At 29.7% G+C, this 22,517-nt stretch overlaps 2 protein-coding genes across 4 annotated transcripts; one reads left to right on the top strand and one right to left on the bottom strand.

The window, feature by feature from the left end:
- Positions 1 to 6,307: 6,307 nt before the first annotated feature.
- On the bottom strand, positions 6,308 to 9,813 carry LOC107413078 (L10-interacting MYB domain-containing protein-like). The gene is made up of 3 exons (XM_016020938.4): positions 9,654 to 9,813; positions 7,131 to 7,457; positions 6,308 to 7,034 (listed from the first exon to the last, which is right to left on the bottom strand). Exons 2-3 carry the CDS (start codon positions 7,455 to 7,457, stop codon positions 6,480 to 6,482), a joined length of 882 nt encoding a protein of 293 aa, XP_015876424.3. The 5' UTR covers positions 9,654 to 9,813; the 3' UTR covers positions 6,308 to 6,479.
- A 2,307-nt stretch (positions 9,814 to 12,120) lies between these two features.
- LOC107413071 (putative laccase-9) lies at positions 12,121 to 22,517 on the top strand. Of its 3 annotated transcripts, none has more exons than XM_048470426.2 (7): positions 12,121 to 12,238; positions 19,111 to 19,262; positions 19,416 to 19,660; positions 20,054 to 20,182; positions 20,399 to 20,999; positions 21,232 to 21,590; positions 21,998 to 22,517. In XM_048470426.2, the coding sequence occupies exons 2-7, from the start codon at positions 19,153 to 19,155 to the stop codon at positions 22,129 to 22,131; spliced, it is 1,578 nt and encodes a 525-aa protein (XP_048326383.2). In that variant the 5' UTR covers positions 12,121 to 12,238; positions 19,111 to 19,152; the 3' UTR covers positions 22,132 to 22,517. The 3 variants fall into 3 exon arrangements, with proteins under 3 accessions (XP_048326383.2, XP_048326382.2, XP_048326381.2); XM_048470425.2 differs by having other exon boundaries at positions 12,124 to 12,288; XM_048470424.2 differs by lacking the exon at positions 12,121 to 12,238 and adding an exon at positions 14,566 to 17,773.

Raw genomic sequence — 22,517 nt, 5'->3', positions numbered from 1 at the left:
GGTCCTTCCATATATCTATCGCCAACCCATCTCCAATTTGAAAACACAAACCTTTCCATATGACTTTCCTCGTTCTAATGATTCCTTGCCACACCCACGATGCCCCTTTTTTAAGTTTGTAACCAAAAAAAGTCTCATTACGAAGATATTTCGCATTCAATAACCTGATCCATAGGCTATCTTCTTCACAAGCCAACTTCCATCTGAGCTTTGCTACAAGGGCCAAATTTAAATCCTTAAATCTTCTGAAGCCTAATCCTCCCAATTCCTTCGGCCTACACAGATCCCTCCATGCTTTCAGGGCTAAGAAACCTATGGCATTCGGCTTGGACTCCCACTAGAATTTTTGAACAATGGCATCCAAATCTTTACAAACATTAATACGAAGAAGAAAGGTGGACATTGTATAAGTAGGGATTGCTTGAACCACAGATTTAATCAAAGTTGCCTTTCCATTTTTGGAGAGAAAGTGTTTGTTCCAACCCTCAAGTCTTTCTTTTATCCTTTCTTTGAGAAAATGAAATTCTTTCGATTGGTTTCGGCCGAAAACCAGAGAATTGCCCAAGTATATAGCCGTAGCTCCCATATCTTTGAAGCCTAGAATTTCTTTAACAGCCATCTTATCCTTCCGAGGAGTGGATTTAGAGAAGAAAATGTTGGATTTCTCTTCATTAACCATTTGACCCGACCAACTGCAAAAGTAATATAAACAATTCTTGATAATAGCAGTGTGATAAGGTCATCCGCACACATAAGGTGCGAGATTGCTGGAGCATTACGATCCACCTTAATACTGTGTAGCTTGTCTTGTTCTTCCTTTTTTAACAGGAGTCTTGACAGAATTTCAGAGCATAGGATAAAGAGGATAGGTGAAAGAAGATCACCTTGCCGAATTCCTATGTCTGGCTTGAAGGAGCCACATACACTTCCATTTATAAGAAGAGAAAAGTGCACCGAGCTTAAGCAACTTCGAATCAGCCATCTGAACTCGTTAGAAAAACCCCACAACTCCAGTACTTTATCTATGAAGCTCCATTCCAGGCGATCGTAAGCCTTCTTTAAGTCAATTTTGATCATCATAAGGCCATGTTTTCCTTTGTGTCTTCGGGTGTTCTCCGTTATCCATCGACCTTTGACGAATGCGCCTTGATGAGGAGAAATAATCTTCTCAACAATGCTATTAAGTCTCCCTGCAACTATCTTGGACACAATTTTATACACAAAATTGCACAAACTAATCGGCCGAAAACTAGAGAATTCACACGCTGAGGAAGATGAAACAGTAATGCTGCCAAATTTACCAGGACGGTTAAATAAAGCAACATCATTTACATATTATGTATGGATTTAACTAGATAAAATCAAAGACATTAAAACAACCAAATAAAACCCAATTAACATTGGATCTAACTAAAGTATGTGAAGTACTAATACATATTGACAAATACCAAAGTCTAGCCAACAGATTTCTAAATACTAAAGCCTAGCTAACCAAGCCCTCCTCCTATTGACAGACATATTAACAGTTATCACTCTTCAATCTGAATCTCTAAACCTCTCAAGCTGCTTCCAAATGAATGGCATCATTAATTTTATCCGTTCTCTTATAAGAAGTCGAACAAATCTAGAAAGGGAAAAATCTACACTAAAACTATTCTCCTCTACACTTTTTTACCCGCTTATTCAAGTTTCTTCCTTTGCCTTTACTGCCTCAGCCTTTCTAATGCTTTGTTCAGCACTAGTTGGTGCAGTGCACTTTGCAGACCAACTTTGTCGATCCATGAAGGATATGAGTAGGATCGCCATAGCTAGTGCTATTGGCATCAATGTAAACATGTTTACTTGAGTGAAGAAACTCATTGTCCAACTCTATCCCATCATCGGTATCTTGTCTGTCTTGAGTAGGTGCGGGGTGAAATGCTTTAATGGCAGTTGACTTATAAAATATAAGCCCCAACTATTCGTAATTCTCGCATCCTTGGTGATGCTTTTGGGTGTTACTAAAGAGAAAAAAAAAAAAAAAAAAAAAAAAGATATCAACAACACAATATAATAAATCATGGTTTATTATCTAGAGTATATCTAAATTCTAAAGCAATAGTATATTTACCCGTAAATAATTTTTCCATATATCGTTTGTAGCATGCACAATATTATTAATAGAAGCATGATTTTTATATACGTCTTCAAAATAACAGACAAATTTCAAATTCTATACCTTATTTTTATTTTGGCTTTCTTTTATTAGTGATTTCTTGGATCTTTGCATGGACATTTTGATGTTCAATCTATTAAGTATTTTTTGGATAATCTTATATTCAGCGTGGTAGTTTCTTGAAAGCTGGTTGCCACAAAATGATGATGCTAGAAAGCTAATTTTACTATTTTTCTTTTGCGCTTAGATATTTGGTTACAAATGTCATTGTACATGTTCTGGCTCTGTAATCTGAACCAATGAGTTTCCTACTTAGTTCTTAGTACATGTTATATATTTATGTTTTGTTCCCAGAATTTAATACATTTATTGCTTGTAAAATGATGGATGGATACCTGGCATTTATGTTTGGCACTGTCCTGTTTTGGAACGCTAGTCCTTTTAGTGAGGCTCCCTATAAGGATGCTGTCAAGTTGGATCCATTTGGAAGGGCTTTCACTGGACGGATTTTTATCATTGGTACGCTTGCCTTTTACTTTCCCTTTTATTATTATTATTATTTTTTTCAGGGAACAAAAAAACCATAACTGTGCCTTGCGTAAAGTTGCCAAATTACTGCTTACATGCATGATATTGGCTGTAATTTAAAATAACATTCTCTAGTTTTACTAAGAGGGGGAACGGTTTCAGTTGTTTTATGTGGAGATTTGCTTTCATTTTTAATTGGTTTTGAATGATAATAAAGCTGCTTATTTGAGTCCTCATCTTTTTTTTTTTGTTTGGGCTTGAAACTCGAATTTATTGAAACAAAAAAACAAAAAGGCCCAAACAACAAGCCTAAAATCAGAAAGCTTTCTTTAGATACACTCTTCTGTATCATACAATTCTTACAAACAAGAACGGCAACCAACTTGGTTTTTCAGATCCATTGATAAATTGGGCTACAGGTCCATTAACAAATTGGGTTGCCGTTTACTGACATGCAATATGGGTCATTCTATTAGCCTTTCTAAAGGCGCAAACAAAATTTACACTTGCAAGTTTGATATATACAAAAATATGTCATTAAAAAGGTTTTCAGCAGCTCAATGAAGTGAGCTTTCATCGTTCCTACTCAAAACATTAATTACTGTGAGTCCTCATCTTTATGCTTGAGTGTTTTAGGATTGCATCAATGGTGACGTGCACTATAACATGTTTTTTGTTTCCATATTAGCCTTTTCTAGAGGCGCAAACAAAACTTAAATTTGTAAAGTTTGATATATACAAAAATATGTCATTAAAAAGGTTTTCAGCAGCCCAATGAAGTGAACTTTCGTCGTTCCTACTTAAAGCATTAATTACTGTGGGTCCTCATCTTTATGCTTGAGTGTTTTAGGATTGTGTGGATGGTGATGTGCACTATAACATGTTTTTTGTTTCCATATTAGTCTTACTAGAGGTGCAAACAAAACTTAAATTTGCAAAGTTTGATATATATAAAAATATATTATTAAAAAGGTTTTCAGCGGCCCATTCAAGTGAGCTTTCGCCGTTCCTACTCAAAGCTTAAATTACTGTGAGTCCTCATCTATATGCATGAGTGTTTTAGGATTGCATGGATGTTGATGTGCACTATAACATGTTTTTTGTTTCCATATGTTGTTGCAGTGGGGCCCTCATGACACACCTAAACCCCAATTTTAGCTTTGAGAATCTTTGTATGGACTGGTTATGATGGTATGCCCTCATCTGCTATTCATCAAAGTGCAAAGGGAAAAGCACAAAAATCTGTTCTCCATTGCTTTGTTTTTGGCCAAACAACGTCTATATTGCTGGATTTTTTTTTTCCTTGGAAGGCCTGCCTTATAGATTGAATAATTATTTTAGATCTTGTTCTTCCTGCTACTTTTTCGTTGTTGACTAGTAACATAACGTTAGTTGTGGTCATTGGTGCTGATCGTGTCTAGTTTATACCGGCTTTCCAACCGGTTATATGCGCTACGCTGTTAATGTGCTTTCGGTAAATGTTCTCACATTGACTGCCTTGTGATTTGCAAGTGTTTTTAACTTCCTTTGCTGTATTCTCTCTCCTCCTTGGTCAGTGTCCACATAATTAAACATTTGTTGTTAGACTTGGAACAATTGTAAAAATGAGTACCTTTCATCCAAATAATGATTTAAATATTTTTTTTTTATTTTTTTTTTAGATAAAATATAAATGGGAAAGAGCAACCCATAAAATCTATGCGACCTACTAGTAATTATCATTAGTTTTCTAATTGATTAAAATCATATTTCTTAAGTGGCAGCTGCATTGTCCCTCTCTATACATCGCCCAAGAAATTTATATATACATATTTTTATAATTTACAATCACAAAGGTGGATCTTATATATAATTCATACTGTAATAACTCATTTAGGTCATATGCCAACAAGTTTCATTAAGCTTACAACTGCTGTGTTTTGAAATGGCAATAGGAAGCAATATTAAGGTGAAAATATAAATCCTGCAGTTTGTTTTCTTCGTGAAAGTGTTTGGACTTATAAACTTTGATTCTAACGGATATGCACACCCCATTCCTTCTTTTAGGGCAGTAGCTGTCATAAAATATTTGTGTGAGATGGTTGCATTTCTATGTGCGTAATAATGCATGGTGCTGAAACCTAAAAATTTTGCTATTTCATTCATGTGTTTGGTGTTCCTTTTGTTATAGTTTGTAGACAAAGGGATTCAAAATAATCAATATTTATTAACTATACATATTTTAATATGTGATCTAAAGCTGTATCATATCATTCCTTTGTATGATATAAACAACATTAAAATTATTTACATACAACTTTAGCTTCTGATATGCAATGTATTTTGTAGGTTTTATAGATTCCCACTACTTTCTCCATCCATTCCTCATGTGGGACAATAAGAAGTAGAAGAAGAAGACAGAATCTGACCAACGGGAGAGAGAATTAGAAGAAAGGTGGATATGATAAGAGCAGAACAATGAGTGCTCTGCTCTTTACTAAGTTGCTCTGAAGGGTACTGTAACCATTGAAAGAAAATTGTTGGAGGACTGAAGGTGAGCTTCAGGTCAACAATTTTGTGAAGTGGGATATAATCCATTTTGACACGAAGATTGTTCTGCCAACCTATCCAAGCATGTTCGAGGTCACTACAATTGGTGTTGGTATAACCATTTAGCTCTTGTTCATAATTTCATCTGTTTGTAAACACTTAATCCAGGTTCTTGCTATAAAAGGATACTTACATTCACCAAATCGACCAAGTATATTCCGGGACAGTGGTCATGTAGGATTGTCGTACTTGCATTTCATTTGCTTGCAAAGCAAGCAAGGGCAGGATCCATGTCGATGCCAGCCGAGGAGATTGCACAAGAACTCTGGACCTTTGGCAGAGAAAATGAAGCTAATTTATATTCAGGTATCCACTTATTGCACAAGACTGCAAGTAATGTTGTGGTAACCTGGGCATCGATGTCAAAATGCAGGGCGCGGTGGATTATTATTTGGCGCCAGACAAGCTTGTATTTTTTTGTTTTCATGCTTTTCTTCAGATTTTGTATCTAACTGAGCCAAAAAGTTAACAGACCTCAGGTTCTCAAATGAATAAGAACAGGATTCGTGTATATGATAGTTTTGTCATAACCAGCTTGGTACCTTCTTATATATATATATATATATATATATATTATCTTTTATTTATTTATTTATTTACTTTTTGGTCCCCTGTATTTTTCCTGTACAAACTGAGCGAGAATTGTATATTTAGTAGATTTGCACAAAAGTGGATTTAACGTTACCAGCCTCTTCGTTACAAAATGAATCTTCTCTAAGATTAACGGATGAGTTTTCTAATGACAACCATGAAAATTTTTAGTACTTCAAATTTTCATGCATGCCATTGCCTTATAAACTAAAACCCAAGAGAAACCATGATTTTACCATGCTTTCTGAAACTTGTTTTTTTGAAAATTATTTTCAATATATATATATATATATATAGAAAAAGAAAGGATAAAAAAAACAAAAAGAAAAGTAGAACTCCTGTATTGCCCTTGTTTAGCTCATCATGTTCTATTGCATTCACAAGTTGAGGAAGATGAACATTAATGCTGCCGAATTTACAGGGTTAAAAGTAACATCATTTACATATTATAAATTTAACCAAGTAAAATCCGAAAGCATTAAAATAACCAAATAGAACCCAATTAAGTTGGATCTAAATAAGTTCATCAAAAAAAAAAAGTTGGATCTAACTGAGCATGTGAAGGACTACTACATAGAGAAAATACCAAAGTCTAGCTAACAAACTTGTAAATTTACTAAAGCCTAACTAACCAAGCCCTCTTTCTTTTCTTAGACATATTAACAAATATCTCTCTCCAATCTGGATCTCTAAACCTCTCAACTGCTTTCAAATAAGTGTCATCATTAATTTGTTCCATCTCTTCAAGAAGGCAAACACATCTAGATAGGGAAGAATCTACACAAGTACTAAAGCCATTCTCCTCTACGCTTTTGACCCTCTTATTCCTCTCTGCTTTAGCCAAGGGAGCTTCTTCGGTTGCCTTCACTGCCTCAGTGTTTCTAATTCTTTGTTCTGCACTACCTGCTGCAGTACGTTTTGGAGAGCAACTTGTAGATCCATGAAGGGTATGAATAGGATTACCACGGCTACTACTACAGGCATCAATGTCAACATGTGCACTTGAGTGGAGAAACTCATTCTCCAACTCTATCTCATCATTGGTATCCGTTCGGTCTTTTGTAGATGCAGGTTGAAACGCTCTAATGGCAGTTGACTTATAAAATATAAGTCCCAGCAACTTATAATGCTCGCATCCTTTCTTTCGGAAAGGTGATGCTTTTGGGTGTTCCTAAAGAATAAACAAAGCTACCATCAACACATAATATAATAAATCATGGTTTATTATCTAGTATGTTTCTAAAGTGTAAAGTTATGGCATATTTACCCGTAAATAATTTTTCCACATATCCTTTGTAGCATGCACAATATTTGTTTCAGCATCCCAGCGAAACCCAGTTTCCTTCAATAGCTCACTAAAGTCACGGTGCTTGGCACGTAGCCTATTAAATTTCTGCTTAACTTGTTTCATGGAGTAATTCCGTTTACTCCTAGTTCTTAGCTCTTCAAGAATTTCAGCCCATGTTGATGATGCAAATTGACCATCTCTAAAATTTCCCTTCTTTACCTCATCTACCAAAATATCAATAAAAATCTTTTCTGTTGTAGAACTCCATAAAGATTCATCATCCTCATGAATTCCTGTGGCAGCCATCTAATACATAAAAGGGTGATGTTAACTCTAGTTACAAGCATAAAGCGTGAAAAACACAACATTCCCATTGCAATGGAACCACACTGGCTACAGTAGCCCACTCAAAGTCATAACATGGACAGAAAATATATCCTATATATAGAGGTGTAAATTAAAGACATTCCCATTAACAGTACAAGATAGGAAATAATTTATCAACAAGCATATAATTCAAATTATGTTAGATAGAAGTGTATCAACCAAACAGTACCAACCATTTGAGCTCGAATAATAAAAGTAACAAGTAACCAGTTTTCAAATCATAAGATTTATAGAACATAAACATATTTTAATAATCCTAGTATGAATGTCAAGATCAGCCAAAAAACAAACTCATGTTTGAATGAGAGAGGCAACAGGATTGGCAGGTGAGCTGTTGTGAGAAGTGGCTCTACTTGCATATTAAAATTCCATATTCCCATCTTAGTGGGAAGCAGACAGTGAAGAGAAAGTAAACTGGAATAGTGAAATACGCATAAAGATAAACATTGGTAATGGTAACAGCTAAGGAGCAGCTATAGACAAGTTTAGTCTGCAGAAGCAGACCCACAAAAATTCTGATGGAATAGTTCGTCTAATTATGAATTAATGGTTGCTGCTGGAAATGATCAAGCAAAAAGCAGAGCAATATATTTGAAGAGCTAAGTTAAAAAGTTTCCTTTAAAAAGTTTGGTAGGGTAATTTCTTTTTGCTTATCTCGAACTGCCAAATATGACTAAGGTCAGTGTCTTTAATGCAAATCAGGCTAGTGGTCCATAGTTCCCACCAAGTACTCCATTGTTGAAATCTGATTGTACAATCAAATTTAATCAAAGAGCCTTAACTTAGTAGCTTTTTATTTAGTAACAGTGTCCTGTCTAACTTGGCAAACTGAAAAATCCTGGTTTCTGAACTTGGTAAGCTCATTTCAAGTCTATCACAAAAAGTATTATTATAGAGAACTGAAGTAGCGAAATCTTTAAGGTGCATAATTCTTTAGGGTGTGAATATGAAAAGAAAACAAAAGAAAACCAGCCACATTTTCCAGATAATGCAATTAAATCTGGTCCATCATGAAAAACCCAGTAAATAATAGTCTGATGTTTCTTCCAGAGTGGTAATCAAGAGACAGTAACGTTATGTAGACGTTCATATCATAAATGCAATGAATACTTCCAAAGCTACACTTGATTGCACAGGGATATAAAAACAAGTGTAAACAAATAACAGAAAATTATACTTATTTCCCCTTTAATTTAGACTAGAAAGTGCAAAATGACTTATGGTTAACAAGAGTACAAGACGTATCATAATACGGAGACAACAAACATAAGCCTACTATTGGTCTAGACCTGAAATGCATGTCTCATTAGCGAAAACCCAGAAAAAGTTAGACGATAATTTCCATAAACTTCAATTTCCCATAAGGTCCATACAAATTTTGAACATTTCAGTTAAGCACAACCTACACCTTAATTTGATCATCAAATTCCCAATCTTTCAGAGGCAATGACAGGTTCAGCAATCAGCACATTTACAATGATGATGGTGATACTACTGTTTCTCCTCATTATCCTAATGTATAAGTTTTTTACAATAACTGAGACAATATAAGCCTATCCTAACTGGGAAACTTCAAAACTTTAATCTGCAATGCTCTTTAACTAATAATAAACCTCCACTTTCTATTTTCTTTTCTTTTCCTTTTTTGTTTTGTATTTGTTATTATTATTATTATATATTATTCATTGACAACAATACAATCAGTACTGGTTCAGGCAAACCCAGTCCTTATTATTTAGTGTTACAATGAAACGAAAGAAAAATTGTAAGCAAATCAAATATAATGGAGCTAACCCATGAAATATTTTCACAAATTTCAAGTAAAAATGAAACATCTCAAAAAATTTTGATTGATAGGTGGAGACCACCACCTCTTTGTACGATGAAAAATAAGCCATGATACACCAAAAATTCCATATCTAAAAACAGCCAAACTCTCTAAAATACAAATGCAATGCAAAAAACCAAAAGATAAGGCAGCAAAGCAGGCGAGAGAAAGAACAATTCCATTCAAACAAATCAAAAATCATTTCACCAAAAACGAACAAAAAATTCAAAATCAAATCAGCGAACAATTCTAGAGAAAAGGAAGAGAGAAAAAGCTGAGTAAATTACCAAATAATTTCAGCACGGAAGAGAAGGAGAGAATGGCAAAGAGAGAAGAGGATCTCCGACGTCCCAGACGGAGTTAGAAAGCAATCTGTTTTTGAAAACGGTTCTTGGGGAAAAAAAAAACAATAGCCAAACTCGTTAATTTTTAAAAACAAGGATGTTTTCTGTTTTGTTGTTGTTTTTTTTTTTTTTTTTTTTGGCGCTTCTAAAAATAGAAAATTGTGTAGGATTTTGATACGATTTCGCTTTCTAAATATTCTAAATATTTATCGAATGAAAACAATTTTAAAAAACAATTTAATGTTTTAAATAATTAACAAAAACAAATGTGGTGTTTTCTGTTTTGTTTTGTTTTTTTGTACTTTTAAAAATAGAAAATTGTTCAGGATTTTGATACGATTTTGCTTCCTAATATTCTAAATACTTATCGAATGAAAACAATTTTAAAAAACAATTTAATGTTTTAAATAATTAACAAAAACAAATGTGCTGCTTTAAAAACAAGGGTATTTTCTGTTTTGTTTTTGTTTTTTCGTACTTTTAAAATAGAAAATTGTTTAGGATTTTGATACGATTTTGCTTTCTAAATATTCTAAATACTTATCGAATGAAAAAAATTTTAAAAACAATTTAATGTTTTAAAAAATTAACAAAAACAAATGTACTGCAAAAATAATAGTATATAATATACCGTTTATTAATATAATAGATGTCACCATCATTATTTTATCTTCTTTTAATTGTATAACCTGTGTAACCATTGAAAAGGAAATATATCTGTAACCCTTTGATAGTAGAGATTATTTGATATACGTGTATACATATATATATATATATATATTTATAAATAGCCTAGAAATATAGGTTATGGTGGCAAATATGATATAAATCATACAATAAAATCATAAAAAGATGAGATTTCCCATTACTATTTCCCTATTTTTTATATTTTATAGTGCATAATTTTTTAAATTATATATTAGTTAGATTTATAACATCTGTCTAAATTAAAATAAAATTACATTAAAAATTGATATTTATATTTATTAATCATTGAGACTTGAAATATTTATTTTTTTAAATAAGATTTTCGTTTGTTAATCTATATTTGAGCATTTTTAAGCTTTAAATTGTAGACTTTAATAAAATCAATTGATCATCAAATATGAATTTTAGTTTAACAAAGTAAAATGAATTTTACTTAAAATTGATTGCTATGACAACCATTTATCAAGGTTTTAAAAAATGTGAGACATGATAAGACGGTGAGATCAAGCCTCAAACCTTATAAGCTTAGATGAGAGCTTAGACATAATAAGGTGTTTTGTTATTTTTATTATTAGTTTAATCACATAAAACCACTAAACAATAAAATAATTCAAATTTTAAAAGTCTATGCCTATGCAATTAACACATATATATTAGTCAACATATATTCATAATAAGTTAATGGAAACTTTGTGTATTTCAAATTTTCAAAAAAAAAAAATAGCAAATATCTATTTATAATATATTCATGATAACTTTATTCTAAGTTTTCAAGAAAAAAATTTAGTCTCATACATGCTACTAATCTATAATTATTTAAAACTTTCTACAATATAGAATTTAGATATAATCATAATCTAATTAACTTTTGTTTATCTTTTTATCGGTTCCAATTCAATTCATTTTAAAAATGTACAGTTTAATATTTATAATTTATTATTATTATTATTATTTTTAATTTGAATAGGTGAACCATGCAATATAAGTGCAAGATTTTGCCAAATATCTTCAACGCATTTTCTAACACGAATTTTTATTTTTTTCTAAATTCATATGAATTATTTTTTAACTTTTTTTTTAATTAAAAAAAAAAACTTGATATTAAAAAAATTGATCTAAAAGACTTGTGCGTTATGACGCCAAGGCTTGCATCATATGGTCAAGATAACGTTGTTGACCTCCTTTTTTATATCTTGCTCCAAAATGAAGCATTTATACTGAATTTGAAGTCTAAGAGTGCCAAGGATATTAAGAAATTTTAGTGGCCATTCTCAATGGATCATATGGTGCAAAACATATTTTTAGACTGATGGTAGCAAGATAGAAGGAATGTATGGAAAAATTTGTTCTTTTCATCAATAAAACTGATAAGCATACCATATCTACATTTTTTATTTAATTTTATTTTACTCATACAAAATATATATATATTTTTTTATCTGTTCAAATGTGATCCAAGAAAAATGTGAGAGAGATTTATTATAATTTTTCAAAACAGAAAATACAATATTTGTGGAAAAATAATAATAAATAAGAGCTATGTTTAAATTGGGCAAATATTTTTTGGATTAAAGGGAAAAGAGAAATAATAAATAACAGAAAAAATAGTGGTAATGGTGCAGTACACATGTACTTCAAAAACATTAATAATTGTACTGCAAAATTAAAATTTATATGATATAAAAGTCTTACTCATCTATGTCGTTGATATAATGAGTACACTTCAAATCCTCTTCACAATTTTGCATCTTCAACATCTTTCTTGGCATCACGACAAATCTCAAAAGTAGTCCATATTTTCTTGCTCTTAAGGCCAGCTGGTGACTCTCTACTTTATTATTTTATTTTGTGCAGTGTCTGTGTGAATTAGGTATATATGTTTTTTTTATATATAGCAAATTTTATTTCATGCTCAAATTAATTATTGCATTTGCCATAAAAACTATATTATATATATTTATTTTATTTCAAATAATATATATAAATTCCTACACATTTATATTTACACATTAACCGTTAATTAGATGTTCTTTCAGTAACGGGAAAAGAAAATTGATTTTCTTTTCTGTCTTTGAGACAATATCAACCATTTTGCTGCTAGATTAATTAATTTCTTGCTTTGCTTAAATTTAAATTTGTTGCATTTTATCCAATTATCATGTGATTCTGATTATTAATTATAGTTTAGATCCCTAGTTTTAAATATTATAATTTTAGTATCTCTAACTTATTTAATTGAAATTTAATACCTTCTTATAAGAGAAAATAAAAATTGAAAATAATACCACTTAAGTTTTGTTTTCTTAAAAAATTAAAAAAGATAAGAAAAACTGATTTGAGGAAAATACAACCTATTAAATTTTGAAAGCTAAAACCGTATTGTTTAAAATTAAGTTTTTTTTTTTTTTAAAGGAATTTAAATTTGAAAGTCAAAAGTAAAATTTCTTTCATAATAAAGTTAAAGTGAAATTTAACCCTTCTATCAAGATTTACATGGACTTTTCCGTATATGTTTGCTGAAAATCCTTGCTTTAATCAAAAGAATTTCAACATTTTTATTTTAAGTTTCAATTTGAAATCCTCTCTCTCTTTTTTTTTTTTTTTTTTTTTTTTCAAATTTCGAGTTTCAAACATGCCCTTTTTTTTTGGTAAGGAATAAGCATTGAACCAAAACATATTACTATTGCTCCTAAAATAAACAAACATAATCGACAAATTCTAGCATGTTCTGTAAACGAAAAAAAAAAAAAAAATCAAATCAGCGAAAGCAAAAGAAAAAGAAGAACTAGTTCGTCTTAGCCTACTTTTCTTTGTTCATGCACCTAAAAAATACAATTCAAATATTCTTTTTTTTTTTTTTTTTTTTTTACTCATAATAAACATTACTAACGTTTACCACGTGAAATATAATTGAAACTTTACTTTGTAAAACAAATTATTAGGTTAAAAATATTTTATAGTAACTGAGACAAATAATTAGTGAACCCATATGGCAGAATTTATATGTATTATGATCAAAGCCTAAATGGCAACTTCTCCTTGCTTTTATTCAGCCAAAATAAAAAATAAAAGATTCTCATTGCCTTTTTTTGTTTTTTTTTTGGTATTACTAATATTTAATAAGCGAAACTTTGGCTTGAATGTTGGTGTTATTTTTTAATCGTTATCATTAAAATTAATCTACGTTGTTATCATGCATGATGACTTGTATGTTCTTATTGATTGATGCTATAAATTTCAAATTTTTTGACTACTTCATAATTTTTTTACCAAAAGGAATCCTAGGTTGTCAATTGTCATCCACCTAATCATAAACCGACAAAAACAAATTTCTAAAACATATAATTTAAATATTACCTTCTTTTTTTTTTTCCCTCATAATAAGCATTATTGTTAACGTTTATACCACGTGAAAAATAATTGAAATTTTACTTTATAAAACAAATGATTCGATTAAAAATTATAATTTTATAGTGATGGAGACAAATAATTAGCAAACATAAATGCCTTTTGCATGTGTAATGACCATGGCCTACAGAGCAACTTCTTATTGCTTTTTATTATTTTTATTATTATGTTGTATAACTAATTGTCTCTTTTCTTTGGGAAAATATTGTATTACTAATATTTAATAAGCAAAATTTTGGCATGAATCTCGATGTACTTTTCTCATCATTACCATTAAAATTTATCTACGTGGTTATAATGATGACTTGTGGTGGCTTGTATATTCTCATTGATTGATCTTCTTTATAAATGTTTTCCAAAAGTAATCATGGGTTGTCATCCACTTAAATTTAAAAATGACAGAATCAAAATTAAAGAGAGGATAATATCAAAAGTCCCTAAATTATATATTTATTCTCAAACTATTGTTTTTTTTTTTTTCCCAAATTGGTCTTGCTAATTTATTTCACTATTAATGTTTAATTACTTTTTCATCCAAAATTTCAATATCATAAAAAAAAAAAACAAGTGAAACTTTTATGTAATTTAGTGACTACACATATATAAATATTAAAAAAGATCTAAATAATACCTTCAAATATATTTTTAAATAAAATAAATATTTTTATTAATAATTATAAAAAAAATCTTTAAAATGTATATTTTTTTATATAGAAAATCATAAAAATAAGATTGGGAAAGTACTTTATCCTTTGAATATATGTTTTTTTAATTTTTTTAAAAAATAGAACATAAAAAGGAAGAGCAACTTATAAAATGTGTCCATGACCTACTAATAGTTATTATTATTATTTAAAAAAATTAGTATTTATTAGTGTTTGCTTTTTTTAAAGTTGATTATTTTTTTCCCCTACGTAACACTTGACATCTCATATCCCAATCCTTAAATATCTTATGAGATTCTTATCTTATCAAAACTCTTTATAGATATCTCTCTTTTTCAATTTTATTTTAATTGTACCCCATTTGTTCTCCAATTAGTATAATTTATTTTTTTACACTCAACCATAACATTTTTTCAAACAATATTTTTTTTAACCCTTAACTAATTAAAAAATCATTAGGCATAAGCAAAATTTTTATTAAATTTCTTAAATATTTAAAATTTTTAACAAGCAGATTATTTAATTAATTCAATATGGTAAGTAAATTTTCATTTAATTAATTATTACATATTAATTTTATGTTGGAATTAAACTGAAACAAAATTAAAATATATAAAGAGCTAAAAGACTAGGTTATTAAACAAATAGGCATAGGACAACATGTGCAGATTTCTGTAGGTCAATCATTGTCCTTTACAAGGGGCCCTCTGAAAAATATTCCTCCACGTAAAGTTTGGTATTGCTTTATCTTTATGGAAGGTTAAAAACACTTATTTGATAAATTAAGTATTTATGTCTTCTAGAAAGGGAATAATTTAATTGACATTTATTTTAAAATTATAAAAATTGGTAATTCTTTTAAATAAAATCATTAAAAAAATAAATTTTTTTTTTTACATAATTGGCTAAACACTATAAAAAAATATTTTTATCATTTTTTATGTTCTTTTTTAAAGCTCTAATCACTCTAATAAATATGCTTAAATTGCACTATAGTTCAAAAACTGATTTCTAGAAAACTTCTCAATTGCTTCTTTCTTTTTGTTTTTCGTCCTTTTGCAATTGGAAGTTTTCAATTAATTGCTTGCTTTTATTGACTTCTCTAGAGTTCTGTACATTTTGATTAGAGTCCGTAATCTTGAAAATCTATCATTCTTCGTCGGCAATTGAGTGAGTCCCATTACTTTTGTTTAATTAGTGAAAAATTTGAGACATTGACATTCTCGTTTTTCGCCAACATTATATAGACCTCTTCCTCAATTTTATTTCTTTTAAAAAAATATTGGAGAAAATAAACATTTTTTTTCCTTTTTTATACATAATTTTTACCAAGCAAATTATTTATTTTTTTTTTATTGTAATAGGAGCTAGCAAAGTCACTTGGTTATTTTATTATTATTATTTTTTTTTTATTTTTTCATGGAACAAGCTATAATTGAGCAACATTACCCCAAAAAAAAAAAAGAAGCTATAATTGAGCAAAGTCATTTCATCAATTAATTTGATTAAATTATAGCTTGTAGGGACAAAAGCATGCCTGACCATTTTGTTCTTTTCCGGTCCACAATGGTACACGTTTTATTAGTAGAATGGACCATTCACGCATATTATTTTATTATATTATATATATATATATTTTATGAATCCTATGCATGCATGTGGTTGCTAAAGGTCATCATTTCATATTGACGACACGGTTTTCGGTGAATTAAAAAATTTTGTTCCTTATTCATCCAAAAAAAAAAAGAATTTATTCCTTTTCTTGTTCCTCAAGGAGTATATTCATTTTTAATATAAATTAAATTATTAAAACGAGAGAAAATAAATTAATTAGTAACTACTCTAATTGTTTGACTTGCAGTACAGCCAAAAATAAAAAATGTACACTTTTATATGTCTATTTTTCTTTAAATCATAAATTTAAAAAATAATTAAGTTCTATCAGATAGTGGTATCCCTCTGATGAAAAGAAAAAAAAAAAAAAAAAACAAAGACGTATATATATATATATATATATATATTTATATATATTCTGAATCCGTCACTCATCAACAAAAGTTAATATGTTGTGTTGATTGGATTGGAGGGAAAGAGATAAAACTTATTAATATTTGCTAGGTAGGATAATATTTGAAGTATAAAATTACAAGGCACACACAGACACACACACACACACACATATATATATATATATACACATTATCATATCAATTTAATTAAAGATTTTTGTAACAGTATTTTGAAATTATTATTATAAGATAATAATATTAAATTTTAGGGTTCGTATAGATTCTTCAATAATAAATATCAACGTTATTATCAATAATCAATATCAATGTTATTATCAATATCAAATTCTATTACTAAACTTTAATAACAAATGTTAACAAGCGACAATATCAAACTTTAACTTTTATTAAATTCAAAAGAGATATGCTATTTGATTATCTTTTACTAATTAAACATAAAATAATATTACTTAATTCATTAAATAATATATGACCCCGTGCTTTATGATTATGTGGCTTCAAATTTAGTACCTAATTTACCATTGAAAAATTTTGCAATCTCCCATTAAAAAAGCTAAATAGAAAAGAAATGTCATATATACCGGCAATGGATTGTTCAAATGACGTGTGGCATTAGAGACCTCCAAAGTGATGAGGCATTTATATATAATAGGCTTATTTTATATTATAAAATTATATGGTCAGAATTATGATCTGATATTTATGATACTTATAAGAAATATTTTTTTTATTTTAAAACAAAAAATGACAAGATAATTATATATAACATCAATTTATAGTTATTTTAAAATGATAAAGATATTTAATATATAATATCAATTTACTTAACTAGTATTTATTTATTTTATTTTTAACTAATTTTGCATCGATGTAGTTGCCATCCATATGTTTCTCGTTTCAAAATAAATAAATATGCAGAGCAGCACTTCACTTCTCTTTGCAGAATTGGTGGCCCCAGGACCAGTGGGTTGTTTTCGCACATGCATTTTCCCACTTGCCCTGTTTTCTATTGACGTTAGAATTTTCAAAAAGCGTATTGTTAAATCTTTTCAATTTGCCTATAAATAACAGCTCATCAACTCAATCAGAAAATCCATAAGAAACAAAGTAAGGTGAAAGATTTTATCACTAAATTAAAGTAGGAATGGGAATGAAGAAAATGGGTTTGATCATTGGGTTCCTCATGGGGTTTTTTTTCCTGGATGGATTGGTCCTTTCCATGGCTGCTAACGTCCATCACTATAGTTTCGTTGTAAGTTTAATTTACTTACCCTCCCCCAATTATTGCTTGGTTAGCGTTAATGCTAAATGAGGTGGTGTTTTTTTTTTTTTTTTTTTTCCTTCTTTAATTGATTATCTAATGATCATAAGTTTGGTGCATTCTCTAACTTGGTCTTTAGATTATGTTTGAAAATTATATATATATATATATATATATATATGTTATCATGATCAAATAAGGTCTTTAATATAAATTTAATACAAAATTCTTTATTTTCAGTCTTCAAATCATATCAAAAGTTAAGATTTAAAATTATATATCCGATAAAATTTACTTTTTTTAAATAAGATTTTAATATATTATTAAATATATGTTTAATTATTTTTTAAATTTTCAATTATAATCTTTAATATAATTCAATGATCGTCAAAATATATTTTATTTTATTAAATATAAACTTTACTTGAACATAACTATATATATATATATATAGTAGTTTTACAGTGCTGATCATAGTTAAGATGATGCTTTTTGAGCTTAGATATGGTCCGCATCCTAAAATTTTTCTATATATATATATATATATTTCATTTTTAATGAAAATTTTAAAATGCACAAATATGATTTTGTACTCTTTGGATTCGTTGCATAGCATTGATTAAATGATGAGTCTCAAATTGAGAGAATTTTATTTTTTATTTTTTATTTTTGAGTCTAACTAATTTTGACGTCATGCAATTTACTATATATATATAATAATTATAAAATATGAATATCGACAACTTAAAAATACTAAATGTATAAGTATATATTGCATACAATGAGTCTCCTCTCCATGAAATTTTTATTCAAGATTTGTCCTAATTTATTTGGGGATGTTAAATAATTTAGCGTTGGAAATAAAATGATCCTAGATAAAGGGATAGAGTACTTTTATATATACATATATTATATATATGCTCTTATATTTTTTATACAGAAAAATTATTTAATAGACTCTATCGAACAATTTATATTTTATTCCATATATGACATATTACTAAGCGTCTATTACTGACAATAGGATGTTAAGTGCCGAACATAAATTGTTCCTTTGAGCCTAATAGATGATTTCTATACATATATATATATATATATATATATAGAGAGAGAGAGAGAGAGAGTTTTGCCATAGAAAAGATTTGTCTCCCATCATAATATGTTATGAAAAATCTCTATCAAAGAAAATGTTGCTTAATGTTAGATACTCACGTTATTAAAAGCTGGATGTTTTTTTATAGCAAAATCATATATACAGATATATACATGTATATATGTAGTTTATTATGTAGTGACTAAGGTGGGCGTATCCACTGTGATTGGTGCAGCTTAAGGAGGCGAATTTTACAAGAATATGTGCCACAAAAAGCATGCTCACTGTCAATGGAGCCTTTCCAGGTCCCACCATTGCTGTTCGAAAAGGAGATACAGCATTTGTTAATGTCCACAATGACGGAAATTATGGTGTAACTATTCACTGGTATAACTTATAATACATGTTAACCAATCAATTACCATCTTAATTTGTCTCTTTAATTATTTTGGCAACCTTTTGGCTTTTCAAAGGGTTGAAAATAAACCTATGTTTAAAATAGTTAAAAGGGTTAATTATTTTCTATTATAATGCTAATAGGCATGGAGTGAAGCAGCCAAGAAATCCATGGTCAGATGGTCCAGAGAACATCACACAGTGTCCAATTCATCCAGGACAGAATTTCACTTATGAGGTTAATTTTTCTGATGAAGAAGGAACACTTTGGTGGCATGCCCATAGTGATTGGACCAGAGCCTCTGTTCACGGTGCTATTATTATTTTACCTCCAATTGGAAATACATATCCATTTCCTGAGCCTGACGAGGAAAGAACCATTGTACTTGGTAAATACAAATACATCTAATCCTTTACTGTAGGATATTTTTTATCAATTAATCCTTTGATTGTTTTAACAGCCAAAGTTAAAAAATCAAATAATAACGTATATGAGGACTTTACTTTCCTCATTTAGAATTTCAATATATATACCATTTAGAATTTTAATTAATTCTCAACTTTTAAAGTAATTCTGCATGTTGAGAAACTTTGGCGTGCATACATGTATGATATTTAAAAATAAAAAAATTATAAGGTGTTAGCGGTCCAATTAAATGTGATCCGTATAGAACTAATCTTTACAAATATATTATTATTATAATTAAAGAAAACAGGTCTTTTGGCATTAAATATATGGAATTGGATTTAATTATTTTTTCGTACTTGATTCATTAATGCAGGATCATGGTACGATGAGGACTTAAAGGAAGCAATTGATGAATCCACGGCCGCTGGAAGTGGACCACCTGAAGTGGCTGGTTACACCATCAACGGCTGGCAAGGAGATGTTTATTATTGCTCTGACATTGGTATGATATTTATTTGAATATTTTAAATCATGCATTTTTAGACTAAAAAAAAAAAAAAAAAAAAGATGCTCTTTTCTTTGTTGTACTTTTTTCTAGTTACAACGTTCGATTTTTTTTCTTTTAAATTACATAATAATTTAGAATATATTGTTGTATTGTAATGAATATATTAAGTAGTTTATATAATCAATAAATATCTGCTGTTACTTGTTACAGAAAATACAACGTATCATCTCCATGTGAACTACAACAATACGTATCTTCTACGTGTAGTGAATGCCGTAATGAACGAAGAAATGTTTTTCGGAATTGCCAATCACACCCTCACGGTGGTAGCACAAGATGCTGCATACATCAAGCACATAGTCACGGATTACATCATGATAACTCCTGGACAAACTATGGACATCTTGTTCACCGCCAACCAGACTCCAAGTTACTATTACATGGCCGCTAAGCCTTATATTTCTATCCAATTCGACAACCTATTCGACGAGGCCGACGAGGAATACAACAGCACCTCGGCTGTTGTTCATTACAATGGCACTTATACTCCCCCTTCTTCTCCTTCTTACCCCAACCTTCCTAACAATACCAATCAAGATGCAGCCGATAACTTCACCGCTAAAATCAAGTCGTTGTACAACGTCACTGTCCCCACAAATATTACCAAAAGTATGTTCATTACAATTGCAGTGAATCAAATAGAATGTGCCAACCAATCTTGTGGTGGTCCTAATAACAATAGGATTGCTGCTAGCTTGACCAACATCACCTTCGACGCCCCAACTCTTGATATCCTATATGCATATTATTGGTACGTTTAATTTGCATTCTGAAATTGTTCGGATAGTGTTTTAAAAATGTTTAGTTTCATTGAAAATGAAAAGGGAAAACATAAGTTATCTCAAATAATATTCATAACGATGTATAATTTAATACAAAATTTATTACCACATAAATTAATTAATCATGTTTTATTATAAGCTAGTGGTGGTAAATAATATTATTGCTTAAAACTTTTTTTTTTTTTAAATTTTTTTTGACAGGAGTATAAATAATGGCACCTATACGACGGATTTCCCGGCTAGACCACTTCATTATTTTAACTTCACATCGGGGAATAATACATTATATGAATACAATCCGATGGTGGGGACAAATGTGACAAAAGTCAAGTATGGAGAAGCAGTAGAAATAGTGTACCAAGGAACAAACCTTGGGGGTGCTCAGAACCATCCAATGCATCTTCACGGCTTTAGCTTCTACTTGATTGGGACAGGTTATGGAATTTTCAATGAAACTTCTTCTCCAGAAAGTTACAACTTGGATGACCCACCTCTGGTTAACACCATTGGAGTCCCTAGGAATGGATGGTCCGCTGTCAGATTCATTGCCGACAATCCTGGTATGCGTGCCTACTAATTGTTAATTAATTAATTATTATTTTTTTTATAAAAAAATTATTATCACATTTTTCAACTTCTTTGCTATGCTATGCCTATGCCCTATGTGCATCAAATCAGAATCTAGGCTGGTGCACATTGTGCACTGAATAATTTCTCCTGCCAATGGATCACTTAGTAATAAATACTTTTTTTAAATATAAAAAATTGAAAAATAAAAAAATGTGAAAAAATAAAAATTATTAAAAATATTTGGGACCACATCACCATTATTGATCAACATCATCATAAGCTAGCTCAGCAACATTATTTCCTTGTGGCTATTTAAAATTTGAATATATATGTTTTTATAAGTATTATTTTATTGATATTAGAAACTAAAAGTTGTGTGAAATTGTTTAAATTTCAGGGGTATGGTTTATGCATTGTCACATAGAAGAGCATGCTACATGGGGCATGGCCACTGTAATCATTGTGGAAAATGGACCTACTAATCAAACTAGCATGAAGCCCCCCCCTCCTAATATGCCTTCTTGTTCATAAATTCAGTTTTAGACTTTTTTATTCAGGATAATACGAGTGAAAGGAATTTGTAATCTTTTTCTTTTCTTTTCTTTTCTTTTTTTTTTTGGTTTTTGTGCTCTTTTTATATTTTTTTTTTCCCATGTGAAGGGAAGGTGATTCCAGGAGCTTCAATCCGGAAGAGAACTTTCCTTTTGATATTTAAATAAGAGTATCTCCGGTGGTTCCATCCATTGGAACCTCTATGGTATGAAAGCTAGAAGATGTTGATGTTGATATGATATAATGTTTGTTTAATAAATAGTGTGTTTTGAAAATTGTTTTCCAATGGTTTCGTTCAGAATAAAAACATTGATTATGTGTAAAATTCTAAATGGTTAGTTTTTTATTTTATTATTGTTTATTTC

This window comes from Ziziphus jujuba, chromosome 8 (genome assembly GCF_031755915.1).
Source record: "Ziziphus jujuba cultivar Dongzao chromosome 8, ASM3175591v1".
Taxonomy (NCBI): Eukaryota; Viridiplantae; Streptophyta; class Magnoliopsida; order Rosales; family Rhamnaceae; genus Ziziphus; species Ziziphus jujuba.
The sequence above is the reverse complement of the archived record's forward strand: the minus strand, read 5'-3'. Positions and strand labels throughout refer to the sequence as shown.

What these genes read in the sequence shown, in the direction of transcription:
- LOC107413078 (XM_016020938.4), bottom strand. Translation starts at nt 7,457, where the DNA reads ATGGCTGCCACAGGAATTCATGAGGATGATGAATCTTTATGGAGTTCT. An exon ending in TGTGGAAAAATTATTTACGG is followed by an intron (nt 7,035 to 7,130) that starts GTAAATATGCCA and finishes TTTATTCTTTAG; the next exon opens with GAACACCCAAAAGCATCACC.
- LOC107413071 (XM_048470424.2), top strand. Translation starts at nt 17,666, where the DNA reads ATGGGAATGAAGAAAATGGGTTTGATCATTGGGTTCCTCATGGGGTTT. An exon ending in TATGGTGTAACTATTCACTG is followed by an intron (nt 19,263 to 19,415) that starts GTATAACTTATA and finishes TAATGCTAATAG; the next exon opens with GCATGGAGTGAAGCAGCCAA. An exon ending in GGAAAGAACCATTGTACTTG is followed by an intron (nt 19,661 to 20,053) that starts GTAAATACAAAT and finishes TCATTAATGCAG; the next exon opens with GATCATGGTACGATGAGGAC.